The 16,199-nt window shown below is 35.7% G+C and overlaps 2 protein-coding genes and 1 long non-coding RNA gene across 4 annotated transcripts in view; 1 reads left to right on the forward strand and 2 right to left on the reverse strand.

The window, feature by feature from the left end:
• Positions 1-10,468, forward strand: part of LOC126754124 (uncharacterized) — a 121,729-nt gene extending 111,261 nt beyond the window's left edge. The window contains exons 3-7 of one of the 2 annotated variants that reach the window (XR_007666259.1): positions 8,064-8,299; positions 8,359-8,589; positions 8,700-8,791; positions 10,155-10,279; positions 10,358-10,468. This is a non-coding gene — a long non-coding RNA (uncharacterized LOC126754124). Of the gene's footprint in view, positions 1-8,063; positions 8,300-8,358; positions 8,590-8,699; positions 8,792-10,154; positions 10,323-10,357 lie in introns of those variants that run through there. The other variant, XR_007666258.1, reaches the window with a different exon arrangement.
• On the reverse strand, positions 6,576-7,729 carry LOC126754117 (putative odorant-binding protein A5). The gene is made up of 2 exons (XM_050466028.1): positions 7,558-7,729; positions 6,576-7,403 (listed from the first exon to the last, which is right to left on the reverse strand). The coding sequence occupies exons 1-2, from the start codon at positions 7,690-7,692 to the stop codon at positions 6,924-6,926; spliced, it is 615 nt and encodes a 204-aa protein (XP_050321985.1). The 5' UTR covers positions 7,693-7,729; the 3' UTR covers positions 6,576-6,923.
• Positions 10,469-12,007: 1,539 nt separating the features above from the next.
• On the reverse strand, positions 12,008-13,651 carry LOC126754116 (putative odorant-binding protein A5). Its single transcript, XM_050466027.1, has 2 exons — positions 13,482-13,651; positions 12,008-12,734 (listed from the first exon to the last, which is right to left on the reverse strand). The coding sequence occupies exons 1-2, from the start codon at positions 13,623-13,625 to the stop codon at positions 12,255-12,257; spliced, it is 624 nt and encodes a 207-aa protein (XP_050321984.1). The 5' UTR covers positions 13,626-13,651; the 3' UTR covers positions 12,008-12,254.
• Positions 13,652-16,199: the final 2,548 nt, after the last annotated feature.

The raw sequence follows: 16,199 nt of genomic DNA on the forward strand, positions 1-16,199 counted from the left end.
TATCGGTTAAGTAACCGGTTAATTGCCCTATAGCGCTAACAGATATTACCGTTAAAGTTTCTATGCGTCCCAATTCTAGTAAATAAAATGACAGCTGATATGTTAGTATGCCATTTCTTTAGTGTGAAAACTCTCTCGATAATGTTGTGAACACGAAGAAAAAGACATATAGAGTCCAAAAGTGGAACTCATTTTCTATTAAGGACAGTTCTTATAATGCGGGAGGCATTTACGCTATTTCTGCCCTGTGTGAGTCAGAATCATAATAAAAAAGTTGTAATGTTCGCTCATCTGAATTTTTCACCCAATATTCAAATATGCTTTTACCTGAAAGAAATATGTTTTTCTTAAAATTATTAAAAAAAAAATCCCACTGTGCCTTGGAGGCCAAGAAATTGTTACGACAACTGCTGCTTACAAAATCATTTACAGAATGAACTAAAATCGAGCATATGTAGAGTCCTCTAACTAAACCCATAAATTCAATAACTCCAACGCTTTGCTATTGAAATGCCAAAAACGTTGACCTCAATTCCTACAGATGTGCACCGATTTTTTGTTAGCATTTAAAACAACCAACACTCAGTCTACTTGTGAGCGTCCTCACGTATTTGTGTGGGTGTGACACCATCAGCACTGCCTCTAAGCCGCCTTTGTGTCGAACAAGTGCTCGCTCCTGCAAAGAAATAAGGAAGGAAAAAACGACGCAGACTCGTAAAAATTCGTTGCACTGCTTCACGTTCAAAGGACACACCTGTTTCCATTTCACTTTGCCGCAGTGCAGTGATTTCTTTAAATACTCCTGCGTTATTTTTTATATTCTTTTTTCAGCGTTTACTCACACTTGTGCTCTACTTGTACAACTCGTACAATATCCTGTCAGGAAGTTCATTGAACTATTGCTGGGGGGCAAAATTGAATAGCGCTCAAGAAACGACGAGCATATGTCTGCTACACATTCTTTTTAGTAGGTCTTTGCGCTAAACATAAGTAAAGTTTTGAGTTAATATTTTTAATGTAAGAGAATATCAGAGATTATTTTTTGGAGACCTTACTTGCCAGCTATCAATACTGACTGATTTTCTTATAACATAAAGGATTTTGTTCAGTTCATCTGCTCAGGAGAATCATAAGCTTTAGCTCTTACAAAATATTTTGACCAGAGTTTCCTCGTACCTAAGTAACAGCGCAGTCTTTTACCATATATTACAAATTTCGAAATAATGAGAATACAAATGTTAGAAATTGCACACCACTGTAAATATAACACTTTCAGCGACCTAAAAAAGTATATCGCTAAACATTTCGGCAGCCATCCCTTCAGCGAACCCGCAGACATATCCGAAATGTAAGAAATTTGTGATCGGCTCAAAACTGAGATTTATTACCCACGCCAGATGCCTTTTATAGAACTTACCTTGTAACCCTAACCTAAACCTAGATACTCTGGAGGTGACCTCGTCATGTCCTTACAATTTATGCGAACCAAAATTGTTGAGCGCAGACATATCCGTTGTAATGTTTTTACGTGAAGACGGTCCTAACCGTGCTTAAAAACTCATCGATTGATATGATCGGCTCAAAACCGATATTTCTGGTGGGAGGGACACCTTTTCCACCTTGGTCGGGTTCGATGCCGACCTAAAACCTCTGCCGTGATGTAGATCCGGCATCTGGCCGCAGTGCGACACCACACTGAACTGAATTTTCAATTCCAACTACTTTTAAATTTAAACCTCAGCCACCACGAATCTCTCCTAAGGGCCAAACCCAATTAGCAAATTGGTGCAAGCTCCAAGGGCTAACTGCTCCCCGTAGTATCACTAGGTTCAAGTTTCGGGTCAGATTTTTAGTTTTTGATACTACCAGTTCAGCACCCATCAACCTCAATGACTGGTGACATTTGTCGCTTGAACTTCAAATCGCTTTTCAATAGAAGAAAACAAATTCAGAATCTATAATATTGGTTCAAGCTCAATATTGTTGCACAATTTTTGACAAGACTATTCTGATATTTTGAGACAAGCCAAATAACAGACACCATACATATTGGATTTTAGTCGTCGCCTCTTACGAAAGGCATACCTTACCGCGGGCAAATTCTATTGGACAAATGGTTCGTGAGATAGAGTATTTTGAGGAGCTCAAATCTTAGAATTTGTTAATAAAATGCAATTTTCGATACTGATGCCAAAGCAAGGTATGATGAGAGCTGTGCCAAGTTTATATGATTTGAAGAGTATTTGAAGCCGAATTTTTGCGTCGATGAATGTGAACATAAGTTCATCCTTTATCTTTGAAGTCAAGTCGACTTTCATCTGAGTGGACAACACGCAGTGAGCCAAACAGAAAAATATTTAGATTATGGAGGTTATATGCGCTTTGAAATATTCACAGAATAAATTTCATAGACTGTAAAAAAGAGGAAAAACCATTTGGAACGAAATAGCCGTAAACAGTAATATTGAAGGAGAATAAGCAGAAAGTAAAACATACACTAAGCAATGCCAGGAATCAATGCAAACGTTGGAAAAATTGCACGCTCTGGATTTCGAATTGCTTCTATATCTGCCGTATCTTTATCCTATTCTCCAGCCTCATGCGAACCCACAAAAAAGTAAGGGAAAACACATCAGCGATAATAATTTGAGACAGTGGTAGTTTTATAGGGCGTTTTAATCGACATTTGTCTTAAGGGCCTTAATTGTAGACTAATTATTCTCAAAACAATGGCCTGCCCTAATAAAATGTAACGACGTCTAGTGATAATTCTGCCTTATTTGTAGCCTCTTGTTAGCGCGTATCATTTACCGAAAATCGTGTAGCAAAATTTGAGCTCAGATCGGCTCAAAATTTGTCTTTATCTCTCACGGAGGCTACATTAGCTTTTCAGCATTACCATAAAATCTCCAGTCGTTGTCATTTTGGTACTTGACTTAAGGGTTTTAGTACTTAATTTGAAAGAAATCGTGAAATACGTCATCAGAAGATACGATTTTTTGGGTGAATTAGTCTCCCTTTCATGCTATTCTCTAGTTCTAACTGAGGTTATGTGCCATAAATAGTAATGTATGTAAAGGTTTTCTTAGAAAGGTTGAAGCAGAAGAGAGTTCGATGAACTGAGGGCACTGAGAAATTATACCAAATACTGGAATGGGCTTTGGTTGATACATATATTACTGACCATCCTTTCCTGCTACTCCTCCTCCTTTGAGACAGAACAAAACTTATAATATTATTATATTGTTAGTATATTTCTTGATAGAAAAAAATCCAATAAGACAAACCTTACCACATTTAAACTTTACTTACGCTTTTTAAAAAACAATAAAGCTTCAGTTGTAGTTTTTTATACTCCCAATAAATATAAAATAAAATAAAAAGAAATTTCAAAATGAAAATTCAGGATAATAGGACTTTCAAAAGATACATACTTATTTATTTGTAAATTTGTATCTAAATTAATTTTAAATAATTCAGCCCATATAAGACAGCTGTGCTCACAGGGCTTGACTATCTAACGTCCTGAAATTTAAATATTCCAACTACGAAACGAGCGATCTATGCATATGCCACAAATACCCATACTGGACACGGCAACCAGCCAACCGACCGGTCAGGCGAAGAGAAAATGAAAACGATACTGACCCAAACACTTGTTTCACTCCAGTGAACGCATAAAATATTATGAATAAATAGCTGAGCTGCAGCCCACCTGCTTGCAACAACTAGCGCGAGTACGTGCAACAAACGGTGGTAATGCACACAATGCAAGTCCTGCGGGCAGGATATATTATGCAATGTGTTCATTACTCGAATTGCGATGAACTCCGTTTGTGTTATTCTGAATGGCAGGAGGAAAACTAGGCATTTGACCGGCGACCGGCACGAGCACTTTGTGAGCGTAATTATTAAAATTACAAGCAACATAGCGGAGAGTGATGGCATGTGACATGGCAAAGGGCGAATGCGTGAACGACGGACAGCCGCGCGTAGCTTACCTTTTGAAGAGTGCCTTCTTGCTTGTTTTTTCGCTTCTTTTTTGTGATAAGGCAGGCGGCAATTGCAGGAAAAACTAAGTGTCGCCTTCAATTGTTGTTGTTGGTTTCAACTTTCATGTGTCGTTACGGCAGCGTATTTGAATTCATAGTTCTATGTGAGTTTGTGTGCGCGTTGGCGCGCGACAGTCGCCTGCCAACAGCACTGCCACTGTCCGGCGCATTTCCGTGCAGCGCTGTCGGGAGGACACTTCAAAGCGAGTCCAGCCGGAACGTGCCCTGCAAGCGTGCCTAGACAGGTAAGCGGCTGCTTGTTGAAGGAGGTGTTGGTTGCTGTTGGTGGTGGTGGTGGCGGCAAACACACTTGCCCCGCGCGGTGTGCAGTGGTGCATACTAAGCGTGGCAGTGCAACAGCCGTCGACTTTGCACCGAAATTCGTGTGGTCATACCACCGATCGCACTTGTTTTGTGCTTATAATATTGTGTGTTGCACCAATTGTTGTTGTACGCGGTGTCGTCTGTCACCAGAACGTGCACAAGTTGCTGTTTATTTCCACAATTTTTTTAAATTATTTCCTCGTTGAAACTAAATATTGGCTCCCCCTTCACTTGCCGCAAGAAAAGCGCATTAGATATTCCATGCGGGCGCGAGCGGTTTGCTCCCGAACAGGTACATTAAGCGTGCCACAGTTTTTAATGAGCCCGCATGCCACCGTAACGTGCTTGTGCCACACCAAATTTACTCGTTCCGTAAATGCAACAACAATGCATGGCTTTCGCGGCACAAGTAGCTGCACATTTGTTGCAAAGTATTAATTGTTCTGTTTTCAGAAAGAATTACAATTTACAATACTAATGTGTAGCCACCACTTTGTTGCACACGTAAATGTAAGTTTGCAGCAAGTGTGGCATGCATCGCTATGCGCATGTGTTCGCCAAAGGTGCTTTGCACAAGCAAGTGTTTGTGGCAAGGTGCAAGGATACGTTTGGCATATTGATGCCACCACCAGCAGACCTGGTTGACTGTACTTTTTTGTTGTGTTCTTTGAAGTGATGTTATTTTTAATGACAGTTGCAAAGGTCAATTGGAGGGAAATTCTCACTATAAACATTTTGCAATTTGTTCGAGGTGGTCTTAATGGCCACAGATATGCGGGTTGGAAAATATATGAGGACGGTAATTTGGTTAAGCTGCGGTTAGATTAAGCGAAGCGCTACAAAGAAGAAGTTGCGCATAAAAATTAAGTTTCAATAAAGGTGCAACATTTTAGAGCGATTCGCTAATAACTGGATATTCTAATAAAAATAAAATAATTTATAGCTTTCTTTACAGGGGTATTTCTTATAGCGTAAAGAGGAAGAAGAATATCTGTTTGTGAACAATCATAATATATTCTTTGATAGACAAAACTCGAATAAGGCAAACCTTACCACGGTTAAACCTTACTTGATTCATACTTTTTGAAAAGGAATAAAGTCTTACTTTTTTATACTCCCAATAAATATAAAATTTAAAGAAGTAGAATTTCAAAATGAAAATTTGGGACGGGACAGTCAAGAAAGAAGTGAAGGAAGAGGATATGTTAACACCGACCTGCTCTCATTCCACCGATAGCGATTGTAGGGTGCCTTTCCTTGCTACCTCATCAGCTTTACAGTTTCTTGTGATTCCGCTGCGGTCTGGCACCCATTCCAGTCTTATCATAAAGACACACGATGCTATTGATAGCGAAGTTAGGCACTCTCTGACCAGCATTGAACGCACTGTTAATGAGTTCAAGGCTAGTATCGCCGCTCTGCTATCTGAGTGGATGGTCACTTCTCTGAAGTAGCAGATCTACTGCTACTTTAATGGCAGTAACTTCGGCTTGGAAGACACTGCAATATTTAGGAAGTCTGAAGCTGGAGTTGATAGAGAGCTCCTGACAGTAAACCCCTCCACCAACCTTACCACCAAGATTTGACTCTTCCGTAAGGAAACTCACTGTTCCTCTTCTTCAACGGCTTCTTCCAACTCCCTTACGGTATATGGGAAGAGAAGGAGCCACTAAATACAAGAGACTCTTAATACTTGTAATATAAAATATATCCAAATTTTAATAACTTTCCAAATCTACTTTATTCATTGCGTTATCCGGAAGGAACTCTATAGCAATAAACAAACATTTTAACAGTAAACCCACCTTTAAAGTTAGGCAATATAGACCGAAGAAGTTCGGTTTACTTAAAACCATAACTAAACGGCTAATCGAACCTTCAAGCGTTAGAGTTTAGAGCAATCTCTCTAAATCGGCTTCAGTAATTAAGAATAATCAGATATAGCTCGGATAATTATTTGACGGTGTGAAATTCGCTCTTTAAGAAATATGGGTTCCATAGCGATTACCGTTTATTACTTTGTCTTTCATCTAGAGAAGTAGTGAAATGAGGTTGAAACCGTTTTAGGACTTTTCAAAGGAACTCCGTTTATTTTATGAAATATTCAAATAATTTTATAGTCATCTGAGGATATGAATCTATGAAGATTACAATAAGGTCATGCTGCTTGAGAATTCAAACAGCACTGAATTTCACGTGTATTTTTGGAATGTTCGTCAAAGAGGCTAAGCATTTATTAAATAAAAATACAACTACAAATTAAATACGTATATAATAAATGTATATAAAAGACAATGATTAGGAACTTTCTGAAACAAACTTATGCTTTCACCCATATTCCAGCTAATTCCAAAACAAACCAAGTACAAGCTTCAAAAATTGACAAATGCCTAACTAAAATATATATTTTTTTAGCTTCTCCTTTACTAAAACACTGTTTATACTGCCACCTTTAATTACACTCTACAAAAACTCGATTATGCCAAGAAAAGAATCTGACGCATAATACGGACTATTTTTCAAATATTTTTCATGTGCTTTCACTTATTATAAACTTATACCAAATTGTTTATGCAAACTGGGCACAAGTTCATCCCAGCGCGCTTGAAACAAGTTGCCAGCCACCAGTTCCATGTTATATTTCCCAGCAAAGCCCATGGAAGAGAACTTCTCATGACCGGTAACATCGGTGTTGGTAATCTTGGCTTCATCGAACACTTGTTTACCGGGTTGCTTGTAAATAAGAAACACGTAACGTAGTACGCCACTCATTTTAGGTGCCATCGGCCCAATATAGGGATCTATGATATCACCCTTGGCGATGTCGACACCCGGTACATTGACAACCAACCAGTGTAGCCATTCGCGCAACAGCGGATTCTGACGCGTTGGTATATCCGGATTAACCATGATAACTGTATAGTATGCATCTGGCTCGGATGTCCAATACAGCTTGGGTTCGGCTTTGGTTTGAGTGGGTGTGAACTCCTCGCCGTTGCCCACGTCTAAGCCGTCATTATATTCAATCTGGAAAAGATATACAAACAATTTTTCTTTATGGATAGAGTGAATTCCTTCTTGCTTCTTCTGCTTCGTCTGATCGTAATAGTGATTATATACACAGCCTTCTATGGGATCGTTTAACGGAAGAATCAGCAAATTTTATAAATATTAAACCAACCTTCAACATCTCCTTGGGCGGTTCATCCAGTATATCAGACACTACCTCCATATCCCGGAAAAGCTTCTCCACATCATTGTCCACCGCGACTGCACAACGTGCCGCAAGAAAGAAACACAAAATGCGTTGCCACATTTTCCAAAACCTCAACACAGCACACTAACTGAGAAATCGTTCACAAACTCGGCATTTATACGGGTTTTCAATAAAGGCTTGTGAGTAATTGCGCTAATTTGAAAGTATTGCAAAAGCCTTTGATCTATATTTGCAATTCATTCGTGGCGATTAGCTGCATGCAACTTGCAATCAAAATATTTATTGTAAAAATTGGCTTGGAAATTAATGTCAATTCAAAGTTTTGCAGTTATTGTTATACTTCGCTAAAGTGATTCTTTAAATTGGGTAGTAATGCGTGTGCATTCACATCTCTATTGTTAGATTATTTGAATATCATAATCAAAATGTAATTGCATTTAGAACTCACCTCAGATTTTAGTTTTTTTTAGGTGTTTCCTTAGCAGAGTTTTCATGGAGACTAGTGGGTGGACAAAGCGTTGGATATAGCGGCATAAATCAAATCAAAGCAGTAAACGGAGGAAGCTTCTACTTTACTATATAGTACATATATTAAGGTATTTTGATATCAGAATGGGAGCTGATTGTAAGTTAATTTGATGCCTTAAGACTACTAGTATTAGTATCAGTAGTATCAAGATAATGACCAGCCCCTACTGTATCATTGGTAAGTCAAAAGTCCTGTGCAACTTAAAAACATTTTTATTTACAATATTTTGTTCACAGTATTTATCAGAATACTAATAACATTCTCCTGTCAACAATTATCTCTATTTTCTTTTCTGCTTGATGAAAGAGGACAACAATAGATCAACCATAAGCTAATCCAAGGCCATAAATATTCCTACAATGTTTTTTTGACATTCAAATCGGACAATATATTACGACGTTCGTGTGGCTACGACACTTATGTTTTTGAGAAGTGTTAAGTTTCAACGATGCAGTATTCGAAAAGTTGTAAGTTGCTTAATAATACATAATATTAAAGTATATTTCCAACAATAGATTCATACCAGATATTAAATTAATTAACTTGAAGCTCCTTTTACATAGATCCACTTTTTTAGGTTAGAAAATAAAAGGAAATTAATATTTTATTCAAACAACAAACAGCAAAGAATCAACTTAAGTGGGGATACCTCTAAAACCGTCAGAAAAGGTAATTTTTTCCACATTTATTTTTTATATATTAATAGGTATTCTTGAACTACAAAATAAAAACTATTTATGTCAAAAAAAAAACAAAATGGCGGGAATAACAACGATCCCGTTGATTGACATTTTGCGCGGCCGTTAACTTCCTGACGAGGCTTCAGGAAGCTTTAATAAAGTGCATAGTAGAGAGGTTTTGAGAATTTAGAAAAATTGGAGATGTAGGCTTGGATTTTGTAAAAAGTGCAATTTTTACCTGTAATTTTCGACTTCAAAATGGTTAAACAGCTGTCAAAATGCCATTTTTTTGCTCTATCACGAATTTGAGTTTAAAATTGTGTATAAAATACGCTTTAGTTCAAGTAAAACGGGTTAATAACCCACAATTTTGACGGCCGGATCAAAAAAGTTAACTTCGAGAAAACGAGCCTCAAAGTTTTGGTACCTATACAGCTGCATAAAGTGCAGTAGGTCTAGGGCCTATTTCTTCGAAATATTCGGAATAAACCAATGAAACTTCGGTACTATATTTTCGAATAGTTTTTCAATTGAGGTATATCCCCTCTTAAAGTGCGAGGCATACCTAACTGTCGTCAAATATAAAAAACTGTACAACATCCTTGGTTTATATTTATGACCATAGTTATATCGTAATGAAAAAATTAACGATGACAGCTGAAAATCATCCAGTTTAATAAATAGAAGTTCAAAATATGAATTGGAATTCGTTGATCATTTTGATCCGACTTTTCTGCCAAAGAAATTGTATATAACATTTAGCCAGCTTTGCCTGGATTACGATTGCAATCCCATAATTTTTAACACTGGAAAAGTATTAGATCTTCCATATAGAAAAAAAAGTTTTCATATACTAATTTTTTTTTTTTTTTCAATTAGCTTTAATTTGTTTCAGCCGTTTGGCAGAGTTCCAAATAAATCTCATGGTTACTTGAAAAGGGAGACGCAAGATCACCTGATCACTTGTTTTTCATATTTTTATAGTTCGTAAATTTAAAAATGACACACTGAAAACTTAAATCAATAACTCAAATAGTTTTTGAGGTAGAGTCTTCTAAAATAGAGCTGCTCTATTCAATCAGTTTATTTTGTACACGCGTTTTTCTCGAAACAGTATTTTTCGAATTTTCGAGCCATGACTCGAACACAAATGATCAGATCATCTTTAAATTTTTTAAGTGTTTTGCACATAAATCTACATACAATGTCCAATGTTTTTTATCTGTTCAAAAACTGAAATTGGCAGGCTGAAAATGACCAATATTTGGGGTAAAATTCAAATTATTTTGAGCGCCGCCATTTCGTCAATTAGTTTAATGAGAATTGTTACATTTTTTTGGTTTTATTCACAGAGAAAGCCTGAATTATTGCAGCAGTGGAGAACATTTTAGTTTTTGCTCCGTCGGAGATCTCATATAATTCAAAAAATATTTAATTTTCAATTAAAAAATTCGGTGTGTCATCTTGAAATATGTATGTATGTATAAATATATCCTGAAAATTTCAAAATTATCAATGGAGTTGTGGTCTCTCTTTTTAATTCCCAAAATTTAAGGCTTTTTAGGCTGTCCAAGAGCTATACTCCTGAAGATATTATTAAGACTATTGTGCTCCCAATAAAATTGCTTTTATATGTATATGTATGTATATAAAATTGAATGTATGTAGTTACATATATTATTATTAGTTGAAAAATAAAAAAAAAAAATACTAAATAAAGTAAAAAATAAAATTCCTTCTACATAATATAAAACAAATACATATATATTATGGTAATAAAATAAGGTAAGTTAATTTTTAATATTGTATACAATAAAAACACAACATGCTTTAACCACATAATTATCTTCATACACATTAGCAGCGCAAATATTTCAATATGATAACACCCTTATAAAAGCACACGCTCTTTTATAAGCTCTGTTATTGTAAATATTTCATACCAACAAAATCATACGTTTCTTGCTTTGTTTACTTCTTTTGGAATTCCAAGAACAATGCTTTGTTCCATTTTCCAAAGCATGCCAGTAAAATTGTAGTTGCTTTTGCACTGTTTTATTTAGGATGAAAATCAAAACAGGTGTTTGATGCTGTCCTTCTATTTTTATGTGCGCCTGATGCGCGGAAGGTAAATAAAATATATATTTTTGCTGATCGTGGCGTGGCTAAATCGAATCCGTCGCATACAGGTGCACAATATCCATACATATTACATATACGATACTCGATCGCAAAAATTACCTTACCCATTTTCAATTTGAATTTTAATACGCGATCATTGTTGTAATTACTAAGGTAGGCGATCTTCGTGTTTTTGTATTAGATGATATTGCTGTGACGTAACTTATTTATTTTAAATATATTAAGGACATCATCGAATAACGAGGCACACAAAGTCAGGCAGCAGGTGGCCTCGCAATAATTGAATGGCTTTACTTTGTAAATATTTCACATAACAACAATACTCTGTTTCAGTAACCAAGCGTTCCTAAGCTCTTTCCTATTTGACATTTTACAGCTGAACTTCAAAGTTGAGAAGGATCTGAGTAAAAGCAAAAATAAATTAACAAAAACAATACTTAAATATCAAATCTTTATATTTTGCCCTATTTTCTTTTATGTTCGCCTGGTGAATGTAAGCCAAAACTGTAGCTCTACAAATGAAAAGAAAATATTTTCTGCGTCCTTGGAGACCGGGTATTAGAAAAAATTTTATTTAATTGCCTAAAAATCAATAATTTTAAATATCGACTGACTAGGCGCCCATAAATGCAGCGAGAGCCACTAAACGTACTTATTTCTCTATTTTGTTATTTACTTTATTCTAAACCACGCAACAACACTTGTTCGTTCCAATTGCTTTTCTCAACATACGCATAATTTTCGGCTTGCGGTACATGCAAATGCAAAAGACAACAATGCAATGTCACCACTCATGAGTAGCTGATACCGTAAGAGAGGAATTTCTATTCCTTGAATTGTTTTGTTGTTAATTTTCGCTAGGTAAAAACAATATGTGTGTAGTAAAGAAAACATTATTTATTTTTTGTGTTTTTGCTATATTTTCGGCGCAAGCTTACTGTTTTTCTTGCTCTCCTAGTATTTCGTGGACATTGTAAATATTGTTTTCTGCAGGGTGATTCAGATGAAAACAAAAAATTGTTTAGTACTTACAGGGTCTCCAAAAACATTTAAATAAAATACATTGTTTCAGAAATAGCAACGAATTTATTTTACTGACTTTATGACAGACATTATTATTATAATAGCGAATATTTAGAATAATTTAATTTTAACCAATATTTAAGGTGCCTAAAGGACCGTGCTGAAATTACAAATACAATACGAAAATTTTTTAGGCATTCTGTAGTGAAGGGTAGGAATATGGTTCTAATATATTTATGAAAATATAGTGTACATTAGTATGTGAAAAGAATTTCTCAATTAACTTCTTACTTTGTAATACCAAATTGTTTATGCAATAGCGTAACATACTCGTCCCAACGTGATTGGAATATATTGCCAGCCACCAGCTCCATACCGTATTTTTTAGCAAAGCCCTTCGAAGAGAATCTCTCATGGCCAGCCACACTCGTATTATTGAGTATGGGTTCACCGAATTCTCGTTTGTCGAGTTGCTTGAAGACCAGAAAAACATTTCGCACCAAACCACTCTCCTTTGGATTCAATGGTCCGATGTAAGGGTCTAGCACGAAACCTTTAGCCAAATCTGTGCCCGGTATGTTAACCACCAACCAGTGTAGCCATTCGCGCGTCGCTGGGTTCTGTCGCGTCGGTATGTCCGGATTGGTCATTATAATTGTATAAAACGCATCTGGCTCGGCAGTCCAATCCAACTTCGGCTCATCTTTAGTTTGCGTGGGAGTGAACTCTTCACCTCTGCCAACATCCAAGCCGCCATCGTACTCAATCTGTAGAAAATAAATAAATGAGTGTTTATGTACATACAAGAATTAAATTAAAAGTAAGATCGCTGATGTTTCGAGAACAAGGTTCTTTAAATCTTTAAATCTATGCTGCAAAAGGGCCCTTAATGCTGTTAAATAATGTCAATAAATATATAATCCCCTCTACCCTTAAAAAAGTTCCAAGCAACTTGAGCTTTCCCAACAGATGAAGCCGGTGGCAACCAAATCTGATCTGATCCTCATCGACTAGCGATCATATGTAAATTATTAATATTACTTGTAAGTATCCGGTAGGAAGGAGGCCTTAGAGCCACATACTATATAATAATGAAAATACTTTGCAATGATAAAAAGGTGCTTTTTTTAAATCCCCCACCTATTGAAAGTTATTCGGTATTTCAACAATATGAGTACAGATTGGGAAGGCTTCGTTCATAAATGTGTCAGGATGTTACGTTATCGACAAAATATTTTGTATGTTAAGTAAAGGGACAGTTAATCGTTCTTGCCATGAAATATTAGCTATTGGAGGACATAGATATTGTCCGATTCAGTCAAAGCATTACATAAAATTTTAAAGGTTGGTCCCTGACTGACCGTTAAGCCTAATAAGCATCCATATGCTCAATCTTCGGGTATGGATTGTTGATTCCCTTCTGCTCCGCTTGATAAAACTTCTCCAAAATATTGAAACTTATTATACATTTCTTTAATTTTTTATTTCAATGGACTTTTTTACGAAAAATTTACCTTCAGCAATTCCTTGGGTGGTTCATCCAATATATCGGGCACAACTTCCAGTTCCCGAAACAGCTTTTCAGCCTCAGTATCCTCGGCTGACACACAATTTACTGCAAGATAGAAGATTACAATCCGTTTCACTTTGTGCCACATTTGTATAATTTATATAAAATATACTGAATTTCAAAACTGAAGTACAAGGCTTTTTATATAAAAAAATTTTCAATAAAATTAAAATGGCACAACTGTGCTAATTTGAGTAAAATTGCATGCTATTGACATAACACTATTATTTTAAATGACAAAAAATTACAAAAACAAGAAAAAACGTTAACTTCGGTTGCACCGAGGCTAAATACCCTTCACAGGTGCATTTCTGTTAGTAACTATGTGTTCAGTTTGTATGGAAGCTATATGCTATAGTTAACCGATCTGAACAAGTTTTTTAGAGATTACATTGTTGCCTTAAAAAATAACATATACCAAATTTTGTGAATATATCTTGTCAAATGTGAAAGTTTTCCATACAAGCATTTGATTCCGATCGTTCAGTTTGTATGGCGGCTATATGTTATAGTGGCCCGATATCGGCCGTTCCGACAAATGAGCAGCTTCTTGAAGAGAAAATGACGTTTGCAAAGTTTCAAAAAGATATCTTAAAAACTGAGAGACTAGTTCGTATATATACAGACAGACGGACAGACGGACATGGCTAAATCGACTCAGCTAGACATACTGATCATTTATATATATACTTTATTGGGTCTCCGACGATTCCTTCTGGGTGTTACAAACTTCGTGATAAACTTAATATACCCTGTTCAGGGTATAAAAAAATGTTGGTTGCATGCAATGGACGAACAATAAAAAGATTTTAAATTATAAAATTAATGTGTGGCAATTTTAACGGCTTTATATGGGTTTGTAAATATTATAATATATAAGCACATGTGTACAGAAGTGAAATGACAAAAGCTACTTACATATCGTCACCTGAAATGCAAAATAACTTAACATCACTTTTCACAAGTTTGCAGACGAAGAAAAATCCGCATAATAGAAACCACTAATATTGAAAAAATTTTAGTTTTGGTTATAAAATGGTTATACATTGGTTATATATTGGTTATATGTTGGTTATATCTGTCAGCGGAAGCCGAAAACTTTATGCTACATATAATATATCCAATATGATTTAGTGAATCGTAAGCAATAAAAATCTGAATTTAAATTTTTGTGATGCGTTGTTTTGCATTTTAGGTGACGATATATGGTATGTAGCCAGCGTGAAATTTTATGTTTAAAGTTAGTAAAAAGGTGCCTATTATTTTAACCACAGCCGTACTTTTAGTAACGCATTAATTTAGACGTTTCGCGTTATTTACAAAATATATTTTACTATTTTTCACCTAATTGAGTATTTCATAATTTCTACTTAAGCCCGTTTTCTTTCCTTATTTGTAGTTTTATACCAGTCTACTGCAACAAGTTGCACAAAACTCTATTTTTCCTGCATCCTTCTGCACACTTCCTTCAATGTAGCGAAAAAATCACAGCAGCGCACCTGCATATCCTCTTTTTACCGTAATTTGTTACGCTCCGTAAACATTATGCCGTGGGCATTTCGAGTGAAGACGATTTTTATCCCATTATCTATTCTTTTATGATTCCTTTGTAGGTTATTTTTTACCCTTACACATACAAACATTATTTTCAACACAAGCAAAATTAAATTCTTGTTAAAAAAATAATCGCTTGTTATTGTCACAGCACATTCCAAGAAACTGAAATCAGCAAATTGTGTTGCACTTCCTCGATTTCACAACGCTCCTTTTGTCACCTCTGCGAGCACACCCGTTTCACAAAAAAATGAGAAAATAGATAGCAACTGCCTACATTTGTAGGTGGGAAAGGAAATCATAGATAATACTACTTGTGCGCATTAAATATTTGCTAATGTGTAATGTATCATTTTGCTTCCGGTGCACACTGAAGAATGGAGGTGAACACTTGAAGGAGTAACGATTGAAATTGGATTGATTGCCTGTGTTGTAATTGGCGCATAGACATGATTTTGTACCTGAAAAATTGCGTAGGTAATCAAGAAGCTGTCACATACTTTAGGGTGGGTCAAATGAAACTAATTTTTTTCCGCTCGGTGCTTTGAAAAACAGGTTCTTAGACACCTCTACAAAAAGCTCTACAAGTATGAGTTCTTAATTGTAACGGGAAGGTCCTACGACTTGCAGTTTTCTTTTATTTTCTTATTAACAGAAAAAATCATTTCTCGTTTCAAAGAGATTGTTGGAAATGGAATAAGAGGTGCCTAAGAAGCTACTTTTCAGAGAAATAAGAAAAAAAATCGATTTTTGGCCCACCCTAATATTCTTAGTACATCATATATATAATTCTCCGTTATATATAGTAACTTAGGAACATTTCCCAAATTTTTTTTTCAAGGTTTCTTACATACCAAACTATTTTATAAGGAAATAGGAATAAAGATACCAGCTTTTTCGAAAGACATTATCTAAAGAAGAAAATTTGGAATAACAAATAGAAACCGAGAACTAAATACCAGGTAAGGGTATAATTCTGAAATCTATGACCAGTGTAATTCATCATTTCCTTTAGCATTGGCAAAATATGTTCAAACTTTGGAAAGGATTACGAAAAAAATTGTTGTTGTTGTCAAAATGTTGTAAAAAAACTTTACGATCGTATTGT

Source organism: Bactrocera neohumeralis, chromosome 3, assembly GCF_024586455.1.
Source record: "Bactrocera neohumeralis isolate Rockhampton chromosome 3, APGP_CSIRO_Bneo_wtdbg2-racon-allhic-juicebox.fasta_v2, whole genome shotgun sequence".
Lineage (NCBI taxonomy): Eukaryota > Metazoa > Arthropoda > Insecta > Diptera > Tephritidae > Bactrocera > Bactrocera neohumeralis.

What these genes read in the sequence shown, in the direction of transcription:
- LOC126754117 (XM_050466028.1), bottom strand. Translation starts at nt 7,692, where the DNA reads ATGTGGCAACGCATTTTGTGTTTCTTTCTTGCGGCACGTTGTGCAGTC. An exon ending in CGCCCAAGGAGATGTTGAAG is followed by an intron (nt 7,404 to 7,557) that starts GTTGGTTTAATA and finishes TATCTTTTCCAG; the next exon opens with ATTGAATATAATGACGGCTT.
- LOC126754116 (XM_050466027.1), bottom strand. Translation starts at nt 13,625, where the DNA reads ATGTGGCACAAAGTGAAACGGATTGTAATCTTCTATCTTGCAGTAAAT. An exon ending in CACCCAAGGAATTGCTGAAG is followed by an intron (nt 12,735 to 13,481) that starts GTAAATTTTTCG and finishes TATTTTCTACAG; the next exon opens with ATTGAGTACGATGGCGGCTT.